Raw genomic sequence first — 21,568 nt, 5'->3', positions numbered from 1 at the left:
CACAAAATGTCATTCAATGATTGATGAATGTTAAAAAGTCTACTATCGAACATAAGTTATAATCTATAAACTATAAAAAAAAAAAAAGATATAAGCTTGCAAAAAAAGATTATTATCAAACAAATCTTTTAAGGATAAACTATAAACATAAGCTATAAGTTAGTTAAGTTAGTTTTTTGGTTTTTGTCAAACACACCCACTCAATTTCCATGTAATGACTAATGAGTAATATATATTGATTGAGAAGAAAGTAAACGACATCGTTTGAAGGTGGGTATAAAAACGCAATGAATTTGACACAGAGAGCAGAACCCGTAACCGAAAGTCGAGTTACAAATTACACGTCCTCACATCACATAACGACTTTCTCTCAACCTCATTCTTCTTCTTCTTCCCTCCCTCAAATGTCCCAACCGTTTTCTCTCTCCATTTTCCATTCTCAAATCTCCATTCACATCTTCAATTGCAACAACTTGCAGCAACAACAACAATGTCCCTATCAGATTCTGAAACCAACTATGGCAGTAGTGGTGGATCCGAGTACAAGCCTTTTCGTCATATCAGCCGCGATAGTGAGATCTTTTCGTTCCTCTTCACATCTCATTTTTTACTTCATTTGTTTCTCCATCAACGATTCACATTATAGGTTCATTGAATAATTGATATATAGACTAGATACATCGATTTTTTATAGACTCGTTGAATAATTTATATAATACAGACTAGATACATCTGTTATTCGTTGAATTGTTGATTATATATGAGACCGGAGAGAGTACATGCAACGTTTCCTGTGGCTCTTAAGGTTCAAATCATGATGAAGCAATTCCGAGCTCTGAAAAAAAGCTCACAATCTATGCAGCACCAACACTTCAAATCAAATATGTTCGACGTCAGACACATGCGAGTGTCGGACACACTATAGTTACATACTGACATAGTTAAAACTACATTATTTTCTTAAATTATTATTCTGTGTCTGCATTTCTTTTGGCTCTTAGGAATTTAATTTCAGAATGTATGAATTCTTTTGGCTCTGGTAAGAAAATATAGGAAAAGAAATATATGTTGTAGCTTTGATTTTTGGAACGTGTTTTGGTGTTGTCAACTTCTCATAGTTCAAAATAGAAGACAAAATCCAATTAAGCAGTCATTTTTGCTATACAAAATGATTAACTATATGTATTAGTACTTAAGTATAAGTTGGTTTTACAATGAATAAGTTGTTAATATTACTAATGATATTTTGCTTCAAAAAAAATATATTACTAACAATATTAACATTAGCATTTTAAAACACACACACAATGGAGTAGGCCCAACAGGGAATGAAAGGAATGGCTGCATGTTAGGATATAGAAGGGAAATTATAGTAGTTAAGAGTTGGTATAGAAGTTAGTTAGTTAGTTATCTTAGTTAGTTGGGTTTGTTTGTAAGTTGTCTGGCAGTTAGTTTTCTGTTTTAGGCCAGTTGTCATTGATCTTTGCCCTCTCCTTATAGGAATTCTATAAATATAGACTTCCATTCCCTTAGAAAGGATCTTATGAAAAATATTGTTTTGACTGGTTTCAAACCAGTGTACAGAGAGTATCTTCTCTGGTGTATCTTTATTTTTTTTTTTCTTATCAATATTGATATGTTTTTGGAATCCAATTATTGGGTTCCTAACACTGCATATAAGTAATGCATAATCTATTATGATAAACTTGTAAAAGTAAGCTGAAAACAGCTTATGGATATGTTGTAACTTTTAAACTATCTTCATAACCACTTCTTAATGCACCATAATAAGTATTATGCATGTGTTACCTTCACTTTTTTGACTTGTTTCTAAATTCTTTTCATGGTTCTATGTTACTAGGATTATTATATGAAATGCTTGGATCAGCAAAGTCACCGGATTCAAAAGCATGGAAGGTGTGGCTTTAATATGTTTATCTTTGTATTTTATCTTTAGTTAATTCAAGTTGACAGCTGATGTTGATAGATTTTTTTTCCGGATTCTGATAGGTTCTCATAATGGACAAAGTTACAGTGAAAGTTATGTCACATTCATGTAAAATGGCAGATATTACAGACCAAGAAGTTTCTTGTAAGAACTCTAAAAGGATATGGCTTTTCTGAGTTAATGTTGTTTTCTGCATTTCTTGTTTGAGAACCCATTTGCTCTGACTGATGGCACAGGAAAAAAATTAAATAGCTTTGTAAGAGGCACTTCTCATTGTCAATAAATGGTTAATCACTTTTGTAGTGAGTGTTAAGCTAAAACTCCTTACTTGCAAGAATTTTAAGAAAACTGACAGAGATTAAAAGTATTTTTCAGTATTTCTAACTGTGTGCTATTCTTAGTGACCGGAGAAAAGCAAAATATTATTTGCAACAATGTTTCTCATTCATTAAGCCATATTACCATTCTACACATGATTTTAGTTAATCTTATCATTGAATATTGCGCATAAATTAGATGATTTCTGCTGTTCAATGTTTTTTATGTTTTGTCCTGATATTCACCGACCAACTTTTCTGCATTGAAGTTCTGTGGTTACTTGATGTAATATAACTTATTTGCATCTCATTACAGTGGTGGAAGACCTTTTCCGGAGAAGGCAACCATTACCATCATTGGATGCTGTTTATTTCATCCAGCCTTCGAAAGAGAAGTAATTTTTGTTTCTTAATTAGAAATATCCATTTTTTATGTCAGCTACTAATATAAAAATCATGTAAAAGTCAAAAAGGAAGTATACTTTCATCTGATTTTTTATGCTGCTTATTTTCAACTGATGTTTTCCTCTCTTTTTTTCGCCTGTATACTTTATCCATATTAAACATCTCTTTTGCTAGCACGCAGTGTGGTCATGTTCTTGTCTGATATGTCTGGAAGGGAGCCCCTATACAAGAAGTATGCATAGACTTTTGATTTCACATATATTGTATTGTTTCATCTTTTATACTTGGAATCAAACTGATTGTTTATTTTCCTTTCTCTTTTTTCTTCTTTGGATTGGGGGGTGGTCCTTTGTTCCTATGCTACTTTCCAGAGCCTATATATTTTTCTGCTCACCAATCCCAAAGGAGCTTGTAAACCACATCAAGGGTGATACAAGTGTCTTACCTCGCATAGGCGCATTGAGAGAGGTCAGAATTTGTTTTAACCTTCTATCCAGTATTTATAAGCAAGTAATCATTGTCAAATTGTTTTTGACTGAAACCCACTTGGGTTGGTGCATTGGTATTGGCTTGGGACCTGAGAGTGTGCTTCTCTTGAGGTCTGAGGTTCGATTATCTCTGGTGCCAATTTGGGTGGGCTAATTTAGCTTCTTCAAAAAAAAATTGTTTTTGACTGAAATTAGTTTTGGTTTTATTTTGCAGATGAATTTGGAATACTTTCCGATAGATAGCCAGGTATATAATGATAAAACTATTTCATGTTTCTGGCATTGTATTTCACTCATAAGATATTGGATTTGCATCATTGATTAATACTAGTAGTTTAGTCCACAACCTGTCTAATCTCAATCTAGTGTCGTAAATCCTTCCACTCTAAATATTCACTGCTATTGTCTAAGATGTAAGAATAAACTATCTGGATGAGTTTACTGATTTATGAGATAGCATTCTATAATCATGACTTTGTCATGTGTCCCAAGCCTTTATTGCTTTTTAATTTTTGAAATCTAAATTTAGCAGTGTTCACATGGTCATGGAACTTGTGATTGTGATTGCAATTTGCAATGATATCAAAGTTAGTAATTGACATGACATGAGCGATATATAATACCTTCACAACTTAATCAAAATGTATGGAAATTGGACAAATGGAATCATATAATACGACATTTATGCTCTTCAGGTGTCCAACATTATTATGTTGTTTGAGCTAGTGATAAAATAGTGATAAAATCCTTTTAGATGGTTTTGTTCTTGTTTTGCACTTCACTATAAATGTAAGTAATCGGAGGTTTCTTTCGGACAATAATTAGATTGGTTGAAGAAGAGAGAAAGTATCAATTCCTTAATAACCATAGTCAACCATGTAATTTGGTTGCTAGCTGGTAAAACTTTATGATAAAGGGTATGATATTCCAGATAGATGCTAGTTTGGTGGAAAAACTTTTAAAATGAGGGATGTTTCAATTGTTTGAAAAAAAAAGGTGGATTGATATGGATTGGCTGCCTGGATGTAGCCTGCATGCACCTTTCCAGATACTAGACTATTTTCTAGGTCTACACAGAGACTAAGAGTGGATGACATAGTTTTATCTCCAATACTTTTAGCTACCTACCTTGGGTCAATACTTTTCCCTACCCCGCAGCTGATACAGAATGTTTGACATAGTTTTATCTCCAATGAAGGTGAAATTCAGATAAATGAACTATTATCATGGTAAGGAATATCCAAATATGATTTGTAATGCTGCGCAAATCAGCTTGCCTGCTAGGTGGGGTGAAAACAAATGATATAGATAGAGCAGCACTAGAACTGACTCGTAGGACCAAGCGCCAAATCACTGCTCCGCCTAAAAATATCTTATGTTAACTATTATCTATGTATACATGACGTGGGGCATGAACACACATAAATAATCCCCTCTCATGGGTAAAGGAGCAGAAATGAATTTTGTATGCCCCTTACCTTATGGAACTAGAAAAAGAGAGAAAAAAAATCAGCAAGCAAACCCTTGGATTTGTAAGAATCATACCACTATAAATCCATTCGTCTAATGGCATGTAGGTTCTTCATCCTATACCTGAAGTTATGTGTATCTACTACATGCATGTAACCAGACATACATGCATAGACAGAGTAAAATTTGACAAATTGGAGACTGTTGTATACTTACAGGCATTCATTTTTATTCCTAAAAATGATAATCTAGTGCTATAAAACTCCCATCACAACTCAAACTCCTCTATGATCACACAGCAGCTCCAACCGTTGCACCTGGGCTGCCCTTAGTTTTAAGTGAGTTGAAATACTCTTAGCACATGCTTTTGCCCAAAAGAAAAAAGCATGTGCTTCTCCTAAACCCTTGGATATCATGCGAAGTGGTATCCAAAATTAACTATCCATCTTTTCTGAATGCCATTGTATAAAGAAGCTACTCTGATTCAACTATGCTTACACTTGTTTTTGTATTTATTTTTAACCAAAGAATCGCCTTGACCTTTTTACATAATGTGTGAATGAGGGGAAAACTTGATTTGTATTCTTAAATCTATATTGTGTAGGGGTTTTCCACTGATCAAGAAACAGCCCTGCAAGAACTTTACGGCACTATGGACAATGTTCGTAGATTTAATACTTGCTTGAATACTATGGCAATTCGAATAGCTACAGTTTTTGCATCACTGAAGGTATTACTCTAACACTTCCACACCTCATGTTTTATATTTGTAATTTTAACTTGAGTCAAGGTTTTAATGGACTACTTTTCTTGCTCAATTTTAATGAGGCAATAAGATGATTACGGTTATACCACCTCTGAACTCAAATATTAAGAAAAAATATAATAATCAAATGCTACTAATTTACAGAAATTATGAGATTATTCCTGTCTCATTAGCTTTATTTAATGCATGGAGTTTTGTGAAATATCTAGTTATATTATAGTTATATAATTTACAATTCTTTCTATAAAGTAATAAGTTGAAAATTCAGTGCAACTCGTTGATAAGGATTTGGGTATTCTATAGTTTCTGAATGATTATATATTGATATCTCTATCTCATTAGGAGTTACCGAATGTGTGGTATCGTTCAGCAAAGGAAAGTGACGAATCTAATCCAACAGCAGGTCGTGAATTAGTTCCTAGCAAGCTTGCTGATGCAGTTTGGGACATGGTTTCTAAATATAAATCTACTATTCCCAAATTTCCACAGAGTGAAACATGCGACCTGATCATTATTGACAGAACCATTGATCAGGTTAAAAATACTTCTCTTTAGTATGAATCTTTCATTTTATATCTCATTTTTTATGATTGTGATGAATTTGCACCACAGATTGCTCCTGTCATTCATGAATGGACCTATGATGCTATGTGCCATGATTTGTTGGATATGGATGGAAATAAATATATGCATGAGGTATGATATTCTTCTTTCCTTCCCTTATCATGTTGACAAGATTTTATATTTGGCTGCTTTTGATTGAGATAGAAATCATTTTAGGTTCCCAGCAAATCCGGAGGTCCACCTGAGAAAAAGGAGGTCCTTCTAGAAGAACATGATTCAGTCTGGCTTGAACTTCGACATGCACATATAGCAGATGTACATCTTATTCGCTCTTTATCTACATACATTTCATTTGTATGAAATCAAATCTCAATGCTCTTTTAACAACTTAAATTTCAGGCTAGTGAGAGATTGCATGAAAAGTTTACCACCTTTAAGTCAAAGAACAAAGCAGCACAAATTCACCAAAGTTCAAGGTTCTCACTGACACCTTAATCCTTGCTTTACGAGAAAATAGTATCCATTTTGTGAAATGCTGGTCTAAATTAAGGCCCTTGCTTTCAATGTATTGTCATTATTTCTTTTACATATAGCATGTTTGTGAAAGCCTTTATGTTGAGAAATAACCGCTTATTATTTTAAGATACCTCATGAGGTTTCTTCATTATAAGTTTTGATTCAACACAAAATAAGCCAATTCAAAGACATCTAATTTTCAGATCCCAACCCTTGAATTCTTAACTTCCTTGTGAAATACGATTATGTTATATTTATATAACAAGACTTAATAGGGAGGGTGGGATATTGAGGTATCCATACTCGTGGATATCAGATATATAAAATTAAAATCCAAATTTGTTCAAAATTTGCATGATGAATATTCCTGTAAATATTCATCTGGCAAGAATGGTGGCATGAGATTACTACTCGCGCCCCGCCCCATTACCATCCCTAGGCTTGGGCACACACTGAATGTGGCGTTTCATAAAAATGATTCATAATGAATATGTTTTTACTCTACAGTTGCATATTAATAAATTGTGTTGGTCCAAGTCACATCCAAATGGAAATATTTATAGTCTCTCAACCCTTCTCCAGACAGGCGAGTGTTTTGTTGAGAATCTTCTCAACACAAATGGGATAACTGTGCTTCTCTACAGTGGATAAGCACTTTTTTGACCTATAAATTTTATATTTTGCAGAGATGGTGGTGAATTATCTACACGAGATTTGCAAAAAATGGTTCAAGCTTTGCCTCAATACACTGAGCAAATGGAAAAGATTTCACTCCATGTAGAGGTGATTGAGTTCTTCCATCTTACTTTTGTTGTCTTTTGAAAAAAAATTATTTATAGATAATCGAGGACCAGTATTTGATTGCACCTTAAGAAATAAGAATAATGGCAATAGAATGTAAGAGGACTGAAATTGCATAGTTTTTTATAATTCGCGCTCACTATGTCACGCAAAGCTGTAATAAACAACTCTTATAAGTTGATAAGGGTCTCAACAAAAATAAGAAACATATTTCTATCCTGACCACTCTGATTGATTATTTCAAAGCAGATAGCTGGAAAGATCAACACAATTATCAGAGAAAACAATCTCCGAGGGCTAGGACAGTTGGAGCAGGATCTTGTTTTCGGGGATGCTCAAGCCAAGGACGTTATTAACTTTTTAAGAACAAATCAGGTCTTGTGCCGAATCCATATGTCCGATTAGGCAATATAATATACTTCTCAACTTACAATGTACAATTTCTTTATAATTTTTTTCCACATGCAGAATATGACTCCTGAATATAAGCTACGGTTGTTGATGATCTATGCAACAGTCTACCCTGAGAAGTTTGAGGGTGATAAAGGTTTAAAGCTAATGCAGGTCAATACCAACTCCTATGAATCTTACATGGTTCATAAATTCTACTAATTATGTTTCTTTATTAGGTTTGTGATTTAAAAATATGCCATTTATGCCTGCTTTTCCTAACTCCATAATCAGTAAAGATGTTCACAATCTGATCAGATTCATATTCTTTACAAAGTTGGTAGGTAAAATTAACTGAATTAAACTTTGGTGACTGTGCTAAGCTCTGAATTGCTAGATATTCAAGTCTCATTTTGTAAATTATTTTTGTCCATATGGGTTTGTATCGCTAAATAAATTTGGATGTGGTGTCTAAGACACTAGCCAAAGTAGGCTGCCTGTTAAATTACTCTACATGTTTGATTTCTAAGGTTAAGGTCCAGTCTGATTTTTTAGACATTCAGCATCTATAAACAAATGCAATACTATAAACCAATGCACTATTGATGGTTTTGTTTATCTAACTAGTTGGCAAAACTATCGCCCGATGACATGAAAGTTATCAGTAATATGCAACTACTTGCGGGATCATCAAAAAATAAGGCAGCTACTACTGGCGGTGGTTTCTCATTGAAGTTCAATAACCAGAAGGTAAACATATATACTCATTTCATGCTGGTAGAAGTCAAAAGGAGGAAACATGTTAAGTGAGGACTTATATACTTAAGAAATACAAATAAAAATATATTATTTATAGATTCCCTTGTGTGAATGCTTTATTTTGCATGAAATTATCTATAAAATAATTTTTTTTCTTGCATAGACAAAGCAAGCAGCACGCAAGGATCGTACTGACGAAGAGGAAGAACAATGGTCACTATTTCGATTTTATCCCGTTTTGGAGGTATGACTAAAGATCATGCAAAACTTCTTTGCCAAATTTATTGCGTGCAAAATTCTGTCTTCAGATTTGTGTTCTCTCAAACAAACTCTGTAGAACTTTCCTAGAGGCCAACAACTCATTTAGACAAAATGGGTCGAATAATTTTGATTAATCCACTGGGACAAATCAAGTTATTCATGAACCATATTTTTTTTAAGATGCATTCATGAACCATATTAATGAGAAAAGTTTTTGTTGTTGTTGGAATTGTATGAGAAGAATCTGTTAAACTTGCTAAGGAAATTGCATAAGAAATCTTATTGTTTAATTATAGCATGAATGGTTTTAGTATTGTATATGATCAAATGTAAATCATAGTTGGCATTGCATTTGTCAGGAGCTCATTCAAAGTCTTAATAAGGGTGGATTGCCAAAGACTGACTATGCATGTAAAAATGAACCGATTCCTGCTCCACAAGCAAACTCTACTCAATCCGGTAAAAGCAATCAGACAGCTCCACCTCCGACCACCGCTCCTCATTCAATGAGATCTAGACGGACAGCCAATTGGGCTAAGAGAGGTACTTCTGACGATGGATATTCAAGGTGACATGAACTATTACCTAAACATAAATTTGTTTCTTTTAACGGAAATCAGTTCTGCTTTCAAACGGATACAGTTTTAGTCCTGAACTTACAGCTTTTCTAATCTTCCTTAGTGACTCCACGTTAAAGAACGTAACTGCTGATTTCAAGAAGATGGGAAAGCGAATCTTTGTGTTTATTATTGGCGGGGCTACTCGATCTGAGGTAAAATGTGAACGACCTTTCTGCTACCATATCTAGGATGCTGCAATTGTTATCCCATCTTATGTTGTTATTTTGATATTTTCAGCTACGTGTTTGTCACAAAATGACAACAAAACTAAAAAGGGAAGTAATCCTAGGCACCACTTCCATGGATGATCCTCCACAATATCTTACGGTAATAACTCCTTAACACTGTTTTGCTATTTCCTCCCAAGTAGTACAAAGCTTTCATAATGCAGACTATTATCTGAGCAATGTCCTTTTTATATTAGCTGACCAACTTCTAAACTGTTCTATGATTTTGAAGGATTCTTTCTTTTTCCCCATATCCACCACCCTATTATCGAATTTAAGCCACTCAAGTCACTATGTTTGACAATCTCTATTTTTACTAGATCATGTTTCCGTTGATGCATTAATTACTTCAACCATTTCATTTGCAATTTGGCCTCTAGGATTAGTATAAATAAGGTCAATCTCTTCATGCATTTTGATCATGAAATTTACAAATATTGAGTGTTCTTTTTCGAGTTTGAGAATTAGAGAGTGGATTCTGTCTTGGCGTCTGAGCCATAGCTGCTGATTGCATAATTGATTCTCCTGATGCTGTGTAATGTGCAGAAATTGAAGTTATTATGCGACAGTCATATTGCACTGGACGGCCTTGGAATATGAATTGTTTCTGAGTACTGCTAACTGCCAGCAAGTTGGCTATCACTTTTGTATCAATTATTAGTCACCCTTAATTCTTTAGACATAGAAAGTTTATGCTTCCTTTACAATGGATGAAAACAAGGTCCCTTTTCAATTTTGGTTACACAAATTTTGTCATATATATAATTCAAATTCAGCTGAAAGGAAATTAATAAAGTATAGCTTTTATATTTACTTCTTCCATGTTCTCCCATTTTTAATGTTAATTACACTTTGCAACAAACATCAACAAAACTAAAGTCTTATATAGTTAAGCTCTGACTTCCAATCTCTTGAACGTATGAGCTCAATGTGAATATTTATTGATTGCAACTAAAGTGGAATCATATTCAATTTATAATATGATTGATTTTCTTTTCATAAAAGACTATTGGTATGTAAATATATTAGAAGAAAGTTAAAAGGAGGAACAACACAAATAAAATATGTTGTCTCATTTCATAAAAGACCAGGAACTTACGTATAACATGCAATGTCTCTACTAACTCTACTAACTGAGTTATGTTCATGAGGACATGAGAAAGACTGAGTAAAATTTGACAAAGTCGGCGACCTTTTTAAAATATTATAAAGTCATAGACATATTTAAAAGAATCTTACAAAATTAGGGACTAATTTGATGGTTTACTCAATTATTATTAGGGTTGTTCAAATCCAAATTGATCTAAATTAAAATCGTACACTTATCCAAAAAATTGAAAACCGCAGAAAATCAAACATTTTTAGATGTGTTTGGATGTCCTTTTATAAAACCCATTGATCGAATTATATTTTTCAAAATCGACCCAAATCAAGCCAAATGACATACAAATATATATATATATATATTTTACTTTGGTTTTTAACCTTTTTTTTAATATATTGTATGCTATTATTTTTGGTAAGGTATTATATTTTAAATTTTACTTCATATTTATAATATTAATATTATAAAATAATTGACAATTTATGTTAAAAAAAATTGACAACTTGTAATTTTGATATCTAAAAATGATCCAAATTAAATCGTACTAAATTGGATCAGATCAAAGTTATTTGATTTTGATCAATCAACCAAAACTGAATCAAATTACAAGTTATTTTATTTTTGGATCGGATAAATTTTATTTCAAAAGTAGTGCAAACCAAACCGCAAACACCTCTAATTTTTTGAGGAGCCCTCTAATTATGTTTGCTAAATCTTAGGGGTTTTTTAGAAAAAAAAAATTAATTTTTTATTTTTAGAAAGGAATCTAGAATTTGGTCGACGGGGTATATAAAATCCAACAAATAATTATTTCTACCGAGAATGAGAATGAAATTCGGTTTCTTTTGGACATCGGTATTTTTTGGTTAAAAACAATTTATTATTTTTTTTTTACTCATAAATTTTAAATGCAAAACCTTGATTCAGTGATGTTTTGGAACTGAGACATCAGTAGACAAAAATTGAAGGTTTCCCCAAAACAATCCAACATCACACCCGCGCCGTCTCTCTCTCTCTCTCTCTCCAAACCACCGCCGCCGGAACTTCCTTCACCACCGTCCGGTCATCGCTTCTTCCATACCGCCGTCACTCAGGTCTGTTTCCACTGTTTTGTTTCAGAAAAAAAAAAACTTCTTTTTCTCTTATCTGAGTAACTTGTAACTAATGCATTGAATTTTCTTGTTTATTATTTGCTTATGCCGTTAATATGAAAAAAATTATATTTTTATTTTTGGGTTTTCAGCTATTAACAGTTTCTTCAATCTTCACAAAACTTCTTAGCTCTGGTGTGTGGTAACATTAGCTTCTAAATTTTAAGGACACCAAAATGGAACCTTTGGAAAGTTCTGGAGACCATGTTGAGGTTAAATCTCGAAGGTAAATCATCCCTTTTGTTTAACAGTTCAATTGGTATGCACTTTTGGTATGGAGAGTTTTACACATGCATTCAATCATATACATAAATAATTGCGGACCTATCTTTAGAAGAGTTTAATGGATATCTTCCGTCGGTGTAAATTAATTTTGTATTGACATCTTATAGAAATCAAGCATTCATCATGTCATATAGTTAAAGTGGGGTGTAGTAGGATAATTTGGTGGGATACTTTACACTGTCTTCTTAGAACTAATACAACAAAGTGGTGCAGTAGTGAGGTGAGATATGATTTGATGCAGTGTTGTCAAATAGCCGCATTATAGTGGAATTTGAACAAACCAATGTTGTAGGGAATAATGTTTGGAAAACTGATATAAATGATTCTTATGATTTTTTTTTCTTGAATTAGTTATGGAGATGGTGATAGTAGGGACGGTACTGTTAGTAAGTGAGAGGGTGCAGGTGCACTCCCTGGAATGATTCTTCAATTGGGGGTTCTTCTGATAACTATTTGTGTGTTTTGTTGGTTGCAGCTTGTTTGTAGTTTATAATTTTGTCCAAATGCATCTTGCAATTTGGGGATTCTAATAATATTATTGGTCTGTATATACTCAAGTGGATATATATATATATATATATATATATATATATATATATATATATATATATATATATATATATATATATATATATATATATATATATATATATATTAAAGTATTGATTAAAAATTTGCACCTCCTGGACCAGGGTCCGAGCACGGCCACCGGATACTAATCCACTGATTATGCCAACTAAGAAGATGAAGAAGAGGAAAGGGGTGGAACAGGTAGGGATAGTCTGAACATTATGTCTCCTTGCATGTTTATGTAGTTTGTCTGATCGAAGTTCTGTTGTTTTAGGAACGGGGGAAGGGACGTGGAAAAGTTCAATCAAATAAGAAACAGAAGTTGAGCAAAACTCAGAAAAGGAAGCTGAACAAGGCAGAGGTTTGTATGGTGGAAAAAAAAATAAGGGAGTGCTTTTTGTTCTCTTTGCTTTTGTTTAGGGTCTCAGTTTTTTGGTTCCTTTCATTTGTGTAGGATGACAAGAATAAACAACTTTTGATGGAAAAAGCCATTAAGACATTAAAGTAAGTTAATGAATTATAGCTTGTTACAGTTGCTGCTTCGATGCTGTTTTCTATGGCAAGCATTAAGTCGTTGATAAAAATTTGGAACTTTTTTCAATTCTTGTTTCAGTGAGAACACGCTTCCTGAGTACGCTTTTCCCCTTTTGCAATCATCATGCAATATCAACCGGGTTTGTATTTCAGAAACAATGATACTTTTACGAAAACATTATAAGTCTTGAGATTGGTTGTTGACTGTTGCCATAACATATTTTAGGAAGAGACTGTGAAGGAAAAGCGTAGGAGAGCAGTACATTTATTAAAAGAAGGATTGGAGGTTCCACATGGTGATGACCTGTCCAAGAAACAGGATTTTCCTTCTATAACCGAGCCTGAGTCAGAAGATGAAGATATTCTTGAGGAATCTGAGGAAAAAGACATCATTCAACCTTTTATAACTGAAAGAGAAATCTTATATACAACATCCACTCCTTTGGGGTCTTCACAAGAACCAATTCATGGAAATGAAGTTGTAAATTATGAATCTGTTGCTGAACCTGTAGCTGACATTTCTACTGACAAGAAACCTGATGAAATCAAAAGTTCTTCTCCCACTTCTTGTTCTATTGATGAGATAAAAAGCACGAAGTCAAAGGTATAATCCCTTGTCGGTTATTGTTGTGTGTGCAATCAAGTTACAAGATACAAAGTGTTTGTTTCATTTGGAACATTGAATGCATGACACATACGAAGTAATAAGCTTTAGTTTTTATATTTGTTTATCTTTTGTTTTTTTGTATGTATATTTAAATACACTTTTTCTCATATACGATCCTCTTAATTTTGAAGAAGTCGTCTTGTATATGCACTGCAGTATGCCTATAATCTCTATGATGGTTAATTAATAGTTTTTTTTTTTATTAATTGTTGACCTGATTTAAGAGATATCCTTAATCCTTATTGAGTATCTGCAAGTTAGTTTAATGCTTTTTGTCCTTGTTTACCTGATACAGGACATGACAGATGAGAAGCCGGCCACCAATTTCAATGAATTGAGCAACCTTCCAAATGTTTCTGCACAGAGGCTTTTGACTCCTGCTACTGTTGTGCATGTATATAGGCCATCAGATGTTCAAGAGAAAAGAAAGGATCTTCCTATAGTCATGATGGAGCAAGAGATAATGGAAGCTATAAATTACAATTCCAGTGTCATCGTATGTGGAGAAACTGGATGTGGTAAAACAACTCAGGTTCCCCAGGTTAGTATACCTTTTACTTGAGTATGGTATGATGGTATTGTCTATCATTCAAAACTAGCTTACCTTTTGATTAATAATAATACTATTAATTTACTATTATTTCAAAATTTATCAGTTTCTTTATGAAGCTGGCTATGGTTCAAGCAAGTTCCATGGCCGCAGTGGTGTTATTGGTGTCACTCAACCACGTAGGGTAGCTGTTCTTGCCACAGCAAAGCGTGTGGCGTATGAGCTTGGTGTTCGTCTTGGGAAGGAGGTTGGTTTTCAAGTTAGATATGACAAGAAAATTGGAGATAATTGTTCTATCAAGTTTATGACTGATGGAATTTTGCTACGAGAAGTTCAGGTTGTTATATTTTACCTTGACATGTTTCCGATATTTTCATTTTATGGAGTTCTTTTATCAAATTTGTAGGCTTGTCTTGTCAGAAATGATAAATAGGGTGATACGGATACCTTCATTCAGTTTGTGGGAAAGTTAGTAATATTTGTTTGTATTTTGGATCCTTGTAAGTTGAATAAACTTATTGCAGGAAAGAATCTTTGAATTTATTATTCATTGTAGAACATCTTAGTCCATCATTCCAGGGAAATAATCTAATTAGAAACATGCATTTTTTGGCAAAATACTTTAGAACATTATCATCTGTATGTGAATATATGTGCTTTTTATGATTCTGTATATTTCATATCACATTAAATTGGAAACTGACAAGATTAAAATTTTCCTCTTTCACATGTTCATGTTTATTACTCATAATAGTTGCAAATATCATTGCTAGTACTGTGGCAGTGTTGCTATTGTTTATTATTTTGTTATGATATTGATGATTCCACACTACACTATTCTAGGATATGATGGTCCGATGCAATTGTTCTTACTTATATTAGTTACTCTAAAACAAGATGAATTACTGAATCATATGTACTTTTGTTGTTTAACTGAATACCTCCTGATGCAGAATGATATTTTATTGAGGCGTTATTCTGTCCTAATTCTTGACGAGGCTCATGAGAGGAGCTTGAACACAGACATTCTGATCGGGATTCTCTCGCGTGTAATTATACAACGCCAAACGGTATATCAGAGTGTTTTATTTTACCAATATTTAACAAATGAAATGAAATTTAATTTTGTAATATATTATTTTGTAATTTCCCTGCATATATTACTTATGCCATCAACATTCTAATCTGCATGCTCATTATCTTGCTATTATGACAGATTTATAACGATCAGCAGAAGGTGATCCTTTCAGGAGAAAGTATAAGTCCAGAACAAATGATTTTTCCATTAAAACTTGTGCTGATGAGTGCCACCTTGCGAGTACAAGATTTTACTTCTGGAAAGTTATTCCAAACTCCTCCACCGGTGATAGAAGTTCCTACGAGGCAGTTTCCAGTTACGATGTATTTTGCCAAAAAAACCGAGATAACAGATTATGTCGGTGCGGCATATAAGAAGATCTTGGCAATTCACAAGAAGTTGCCATCTGGGGGCATACTTGTCTTTGTCACTGGACAAAGGGAAGTAGAGGACTTGTGCAGGAAGCTGCGCAGAGCTTCAAAGGAGTTTGTCATGAAAAAAGTTAAAGGATCTGTGGAAAATGGTGGCACTGGGGTCCATGAAACAAGTTCTGTTGAGGGAATAAATATTAATGAGATTAACGAAGCATTTGAGATGCCTGGAAAATCATCCATCCAGCAAACTGATAGGTTTAGCGGTTATGATGAAGATGACAATAATTTTGATGAGAACGAATCTGATTCTTATGATTCAGAAACAGAGAGTGAATTGGAATTCAATGATGATGATGATAATCGCAAGGATTCAGAGAACAATAGTAATATCGCGGATGTCTTAGGAAAGGAAGAAAATCTTGCTTCATTGAAGGCCGCGTTTGAAAATTTGTCCGCGCAAGCTCCATTAAGTTCCTCAAATGGGAAGAGGACATTTTCTGTGAATACAGAAGATGGTTTAGACCCATCAACATTTTGCAGGGAGAAAATAGCTAGAGAAAATCACAATTCTTCTCCGGGGGCACTCTTTGTTCTACCGCTTTATGCTATGTTGCCTGCTGCAGCTCAACTTCGTGTATTTGAAGAAGTCAAGGAAGGAGAGAGGCTTGTTGTTGTTGCTACAAATGTTGCGGAAACATCTTTAACAATTCCAGGGATAAAGTATGTGGTTGATACTGGAAGGGAAAAGGTGAAGAATTATGATTCCACTAATGGCATGGAGACATATGAAGTGAAATTTATAAGTAAGGCATCTGCTGCTCAACGAGCAGGCAGAGCTGGAAGAACTGCTGCAGGACACTGTTATCGTCTCTATTCTTCTGCAGCTTTTAATAATGAGTTTCCTGGGTTCTCTCCTGCTGAAGTTGAGAAAGTGCCTGTTCATGGTGTTGTCCTTTACTTGAAATCCATGCTTATTAAGGATGTAAGTTTGATGTTTTGATTTTACTTAAGAGTTTTCATTCCATCTACTTGTTTATGTTGGGTGCTATCATTATCTTCCACCAGATGGGATGCAAGTAATTTTTCCACTATATATCATTAACAATTTGGTTTTAGCCTTTAAGGCATTATATGCTATTCATATTCTTAGTTTTGCTCATGAACTATAAAATGTATACTATACCACATGATTTTATTGAGCCTTTCTATTGTCTGATAATTTGATTTACTCAATTCCTGGTCAAACTGATTTTCATTTCTATGATCTTTTTATATAGGTTAAAAACTTCCCGTTTCCTACTCCTCTTAAGGTTGCTTCCCTGGTTGAAGCTGAGAATTGCTTGAGAGCTCTTGAAGCACTTGATTGTAAAGATGACCTTACACTTTTGGGAAAAACCATGGCACATTATCCTTTGAGTCCTCGTCATTCTAGAATGATCCTTACTGTTATAAAAAATACAAGGCACAAGCATATTCGTAATTCAAGTCTGCTTTTGGCATATGCTGTTGCAGCTGCTGCTGCTTTGAGTTTGCCAAATCCTTTTGTAATGCAATATGAAGGAAGCAGCAAAGATTCAGAAATGTCTGAGAAATCTAGCATTGGAGACGATGAGAAAAATATTCATAAAATAGAAAAGACGAAGAGAAAGAAACTAAAAGAAACCTCTAAACTTGCTCGTGAAAAATTTCGAATTGTCAGCAGTGATGCCCTAGCCATAGCATATGCCTTGCAGTGTTTCGAACATTCACAGAATTCGGTACAATTCTGTGAAGACAATGCATTGCATTTCAAAACCATGGATGAAATGTCCAAACTTAGACAGCAACTACTCAAATTGGTCTTTTATCAGAGTGATAAGGGTGGTTTAGAACAAGAGTACACATGGACTCATGGAACTCTAGAGGACGTGGAACATGCTTGGCGAATTTCTTCTGCGCACTATCCTCTCCCTCTGGTTGAGGAAAGGCTCATTTGTCAAGCAATATGTGCTGGTTGGGCCGATAGGGTTGCTAAACGTATTCCAATTTCTTCTAGGGTCGCTGATGGAGGGACAATTACTCGTGCTGGTAGGTATCAATCATCCATGGTCGATGAAAGTATTTTCCTTCATCGTTGGTCATCGGTTTCTACTGCACGCCCTGAGTTTCTGGTTTACAATGAACTATTAGAGACAAAAAGACCAAACAAAGAAGGGGAGACGAGTGCGAAAAGAGCATACATGCATGGAGTAACGAGTGTGGATCCATCTTGGCTAGTTGAGAATGCCAAGTCTTCATGCAGCTTCTCTCCACCCTTGGAAGATCCCAGACCATTTTATGATGCGCAGGCTGATGAAGTAAAATGTTGGGTTATCCCAACCTTTGGACGTTTCTGTTGGCAGCTTCCAAAGCATTCAATGCCCATTAGCAACGTTGAGCTTCGGGTGCAGGTGTTTGCCTATGCTTTACTTGAAGGTCAGGTGTGTCCGTGTTTAAAATCTGTTCGGAAATACATGTCAGCCCCTCCTGAAAGTTTTTTGAGGAGAGAATCTTTTGGTCAAAAAAGGGTAGGAAATCTTTATAGTAAGTTAAAAAGCAAGTTGATCGATAGCTCTGCCATGTTAAGAACGGTGTGGAAGGAGAATCCAAGAGAATTATTTCCAGAAATTTTGGATTGGTTTCAGCAAGGTTATCGCAATCACTTTGAAGAGCTATGGTTACAAATGCTCGGTGAAGTGCTACATGAGACACAAGAACAACCTCTGCATAAAAGTGTCAAAAGAAAGTTGAAAGGAAAATCTAAATCGCGGAAATGATTGCTCAGCAGTTAAGTTAAAACATCAATGTAACTCCTACATTTGGTTGTTTCATAGTTTAAGGCTATGTTAAGATTAGTTTCTAGAGCTTATCATTCAAAACAAGTTTATGATTCTTCCAAGTCCTTATAGAGCTGTAGAAGTTAAACACGAGAACTTCTGAAAAAATTGAGATACAGAAGCTATTTTAACTTATACTAGAGTTGTATAAGCATAATTTAGTTATTGCAAGATTATTCATTCTTTTAGTATTTGCATCTGCTTCAAGTTAATCTAAAGTGACTCTAAGTTATGTATTACCAGTTTAGGCAAGTTTTTGTGTGACATCTTTTCCTTGTAATTGTTTGGTAAGCAGTGTTTGGAGGAGAAAACAATTTGATAGATAAATTTACAATGAATTTGATTGATAATCTGGTCATCGATAACTCCCTTCCATCATTTGAATTAGTAGGAAAAACTTGTGTAACACACACTAATATTGTCAATTACAAGGTGCTAATCAAATAAATCATCTGAGTAAATTTAAAAGTAAAGCAATGTAGACGCATAATGTTGGTCACTTCACTCCCTTTAGAGAGATGATAGAAGAAAAAAATAAGGAAAATGTTAGCATTTGGTAAGAAACGGTTTTATCATTTTTTTTTCTTTGACAAAAAATAAATTGAAATAAACATAGCAGAGGCTATAAACAGTCACACTCGAACGTTTGAGACACTAGTGGTAGCAACAACGATGACAGATAGTCGTGGTGATAGGTTGTACATGAAGATGATTGTGGCCACGGCCAGCTCCTAAAGGACTTTGGTGGTAGCAACCATAGTGTATTAGACGGGGCGACCATATAGATTGCAAAAATTCTTAGATGTTGTAGCAGCTACTGTCCAAAAAAAAGGTCATGCAAAGAGATAGTTACCTGAAAAATAAATGTTAGGAGCATTCCTTTAATGGAGATTGTGAAGATGAGATGCATATTTTGACCATTTTGTGGTAGGCTGAGTTAAAGGGTTCTTATTTAAAACATGTAGATTAAAAAGGATCCAAGCCAACTATGATTCTATTTAAGTAGCTTATGAAAAAGCTATTTCTATAATAAAGTTTATGAAAATAAGCTAAAAACTAAGTTTTTCAAAAATCGCCCACCGTGGGGCTCGAACCCACGACCACAAGGTTAAGAGCCTTGCGCTCTACCAACTGAGCTAGACGGGCTATTAATTTTAATTTCTTTAATTTGAATTATAACGTCAATTATAAGAGTACCAAATTTATTTTTCCCCTTGTAATTTTCTCATAATATGTTGTACTAAATTATAATCCTATCACGTCTCCACTAAATTTTTCCTCCAAAATATTCAAGGATAAATTCAACATTCTCAACTCCTACCACCACTAACCTATTTTGTTTTCAAACTCAACTCCTCATTTTCTTCATCTTTCATTTCCACCCTTATTTTCCATGTAAATTATACCATTAGTTTGAGATAGTACCACAATAGAGGAATGTTGTTTGAATTGGTAAGACATGCAAAAATAGGATTTGCCATTTATATACCTCCAATTTTTTATTCTAATAGTTGTGCTATTAATCTTTAATCTCTATTTTCATATATTCATTTCATAAATACATTGAAATCACATTTAAGTTTAAAATAATTTTCAAACTTTTATCTACTTTATTATTTTGATTATTTGTGATCCATTTCAAACTTTTATCTACTTTATTATTTGTGATCCATTTTGGTTTTATATTTATTCGGATAAAATGTTTAGCTAATTATTTGACCGAGAAAATCACATACTCCTCTTCTTTTTTTTTTGTGTATAAAAATCACATATTCCATTAGAGGTCAAAAAGTTAGCTCAATTCCTGTTGTTATCTCGAGAATTAGCCTCATAACGAGTCCAAAGAAATTTAGTCATAAAAATACCTTAAGATGCCTATTAGAGGTCAAAAAAGTTAGGTTAAAAAACACTACTAAATGTTTAGCTAATTCAATTCAAACTAAATAAATAATCAATTTTCTATTTTTGTATTCATTTTCATTGTTGGTGAGTTATTTTTAGGTATCGTTTGGCCCGACTTTTTTACGGTCTAAAAGCTGCTTTAAAATAAAGTTCAAAATAAGTGCTTTAAAAATAAAGTTAAAGTTATTTGGCTATTGATGAGTTAGTCTGCTACTCCGATTCTCTCCACTGCATCAACCTCCTTAAAGGTCCCAATATCAAATATCATGTTTATGTTGTGTTGATTCAAGACATCAAAGAGTTGATATCTCAAAGGAACAATACCATTTGCAACACTCTTCAGATTCTGATCTCACGATTCATGCATCTCCCCCATAAGGTTTCTTTGATATTCTTCGGAGCGACGCGACTGTAACTTTTTACATTAGAGAATAGTTCTCTTTTCTTTTTTCTGTTTGTTTTTTGTTTTGTTTTGATTAGCCTTGTAACCATAAAAGAAAAAAAAAATTCTTTTATTTTGTTCTATAAGACTAATCTACATAACTTTTTAAAAAAAGAAAAAAGAACTAAAATCAAAACAAGGAAGAGTGAGTATGTTATATCTCATGATTACTTAAATATTGAGAAGGGTAGAAAATAGGAGCATCTCAAACATTTTTAAACTATGAACGAAATTGCAGCTACTTAGTTGTTTTTTAATGGAAGGAACGTGAACTATAGTCATGCAGAATGGAAATCTCAGCTTATCTACATACCAAAAATAAATCCAAAATTTCATGCCATGAAAGCTCAACTACACATTTCAGCTTATCTTACATGACAAAAATAACCACACATTTTTCATACAACTGCATCATACTTTATTGTTTAGCTATAACTTCTAAATTTCCAATAACACTCTTTTAAGTGCACTGCCAACATGTTATTTTGGGTTAAATTTAAATGTTTTAAATTCGAACACGCAA

At 33.8% G+C, this 21,568-nt stretch overlaps 2 protein-coding genes and 1 non-coding gene across 4 annotated transcripts; 2 read left to right on the top strand and 1 right to left on the bottom strand.

Annotated features, from left to right (window-relative positions):
- Nucleotides 1–490: 490 nt before the first annotated feature.
- Nucleotides 491–10,132, top strand: LOC123920219 (protein transport Sec1a-like). Its single transcript, XM_045972427.1, has 21 exons — nucleotides 491–572; nucleotides 1,862–1,917; nucleotides 2,011–2,092; nucleotides 2,582–2,660; nucleotides 2,852–2,902; nucleotides 3,042–3,138; nucleotides 3,373–3,405; nucleotides 5,233–5,358; nucleotides 5,737–5,928; nucleotides 6,007–6,090; nucleotides 6,175–6,273; nucleotides 6,358–6,434; nucleotides 7,161–7,257; nucleotides 7,525–7,650; nucleotides 7,744–7,839; nucleotides 8,293–8,415; nucleotides 8,588–8,668; nucleotides 9,045–9,253; nucleotides 9,367–9,457; nucleotides 9,543–9,632; nucleotides 10,079–10,132. The coding sequence occupies exons 1-21, from the start codon at nucleotides 491–493 to the stop codon at nucleotides 10,130–10,132; spliced, it is 2,025 nt and encodes a 674-aa protein (XP_045828383.1).
- Nucleotides 10,133–11,420: 1,288 nt separating this feature from the next.
- Nucleotides 11,421–18,953, top strand: LOC123920218 (ATP-dependent RNA helicase DEAH13). 2 transcript variants are annotated; one of them, XM_045972424.1, is made up of 12 exons: nucleotides 11,421–11,731; nucleotides 11,881–12,014; nucleotides 12,766–12,844; nucleotides 12,918–13,004; nucleotides 13,098–13,147; nucleotides 13,257–13,317; nucleotides 13,404–13,781; nucleotides 14,140–14,385; nucleotides 14,501–14,731; nucleotides 15,348–15,464; nucleotides 15,611–16,828; nucleotides 17,124–18,953. In XM_045972424.1, exons 2-12 carry the CDS (start codon nucleotides 11,965–11,967, stop codon nucleotides 18,639–18,641), a joined length of 4,035 nt encoding a protein of 1,344 aa, XP_045828380.1. In that variant the 5' UTR covers nucleotides 11,421–11,731; nucleotides 11,881–11,964; the 3' UTR covers nucleotides 18,642–18,953. The 2 variants fall into 2 exon arrangements, with proteins under 2 accessions (XP_045828380.1, XP_045828381.1); XM_045972425.1 differs by having other exon boundaries at nucleotides 11,480–11,731; nucleotides 11,919–12,014.
- Nucleotides 18,954–19,774: 821 nt separating this feature from the next.
- Nucleotides 19,775–19,847, bottom strand: TRNAK-CUU. Its single transcript has one exon. It is a non-coding gene; the product is annotated as a tRNA-Lys (tRNA).
- Between the last annotated feature and the right edge of the window lie 1,721 nt (nucleotides 19,848–21,568).

The sequence above is a fragment of the Trifolium pratense genome, linkage group LG4 (assembly GCF_020283565.1).
Source record: "Trifolium pratense cultivar HEN17-A07 linkage group LG4, ARS_RC_1.1, whole genome shotgun sequence".
Lineage (NCBI taxonomy): Eukaryota > Viridiplantae > Streptophyta > Magnoliopsida > Fabales > Fabaceae > Trifolium > Trifolium pratense.
This window is presented reverse-complemented; position numbering and strand designations above follow the sequence as displayed.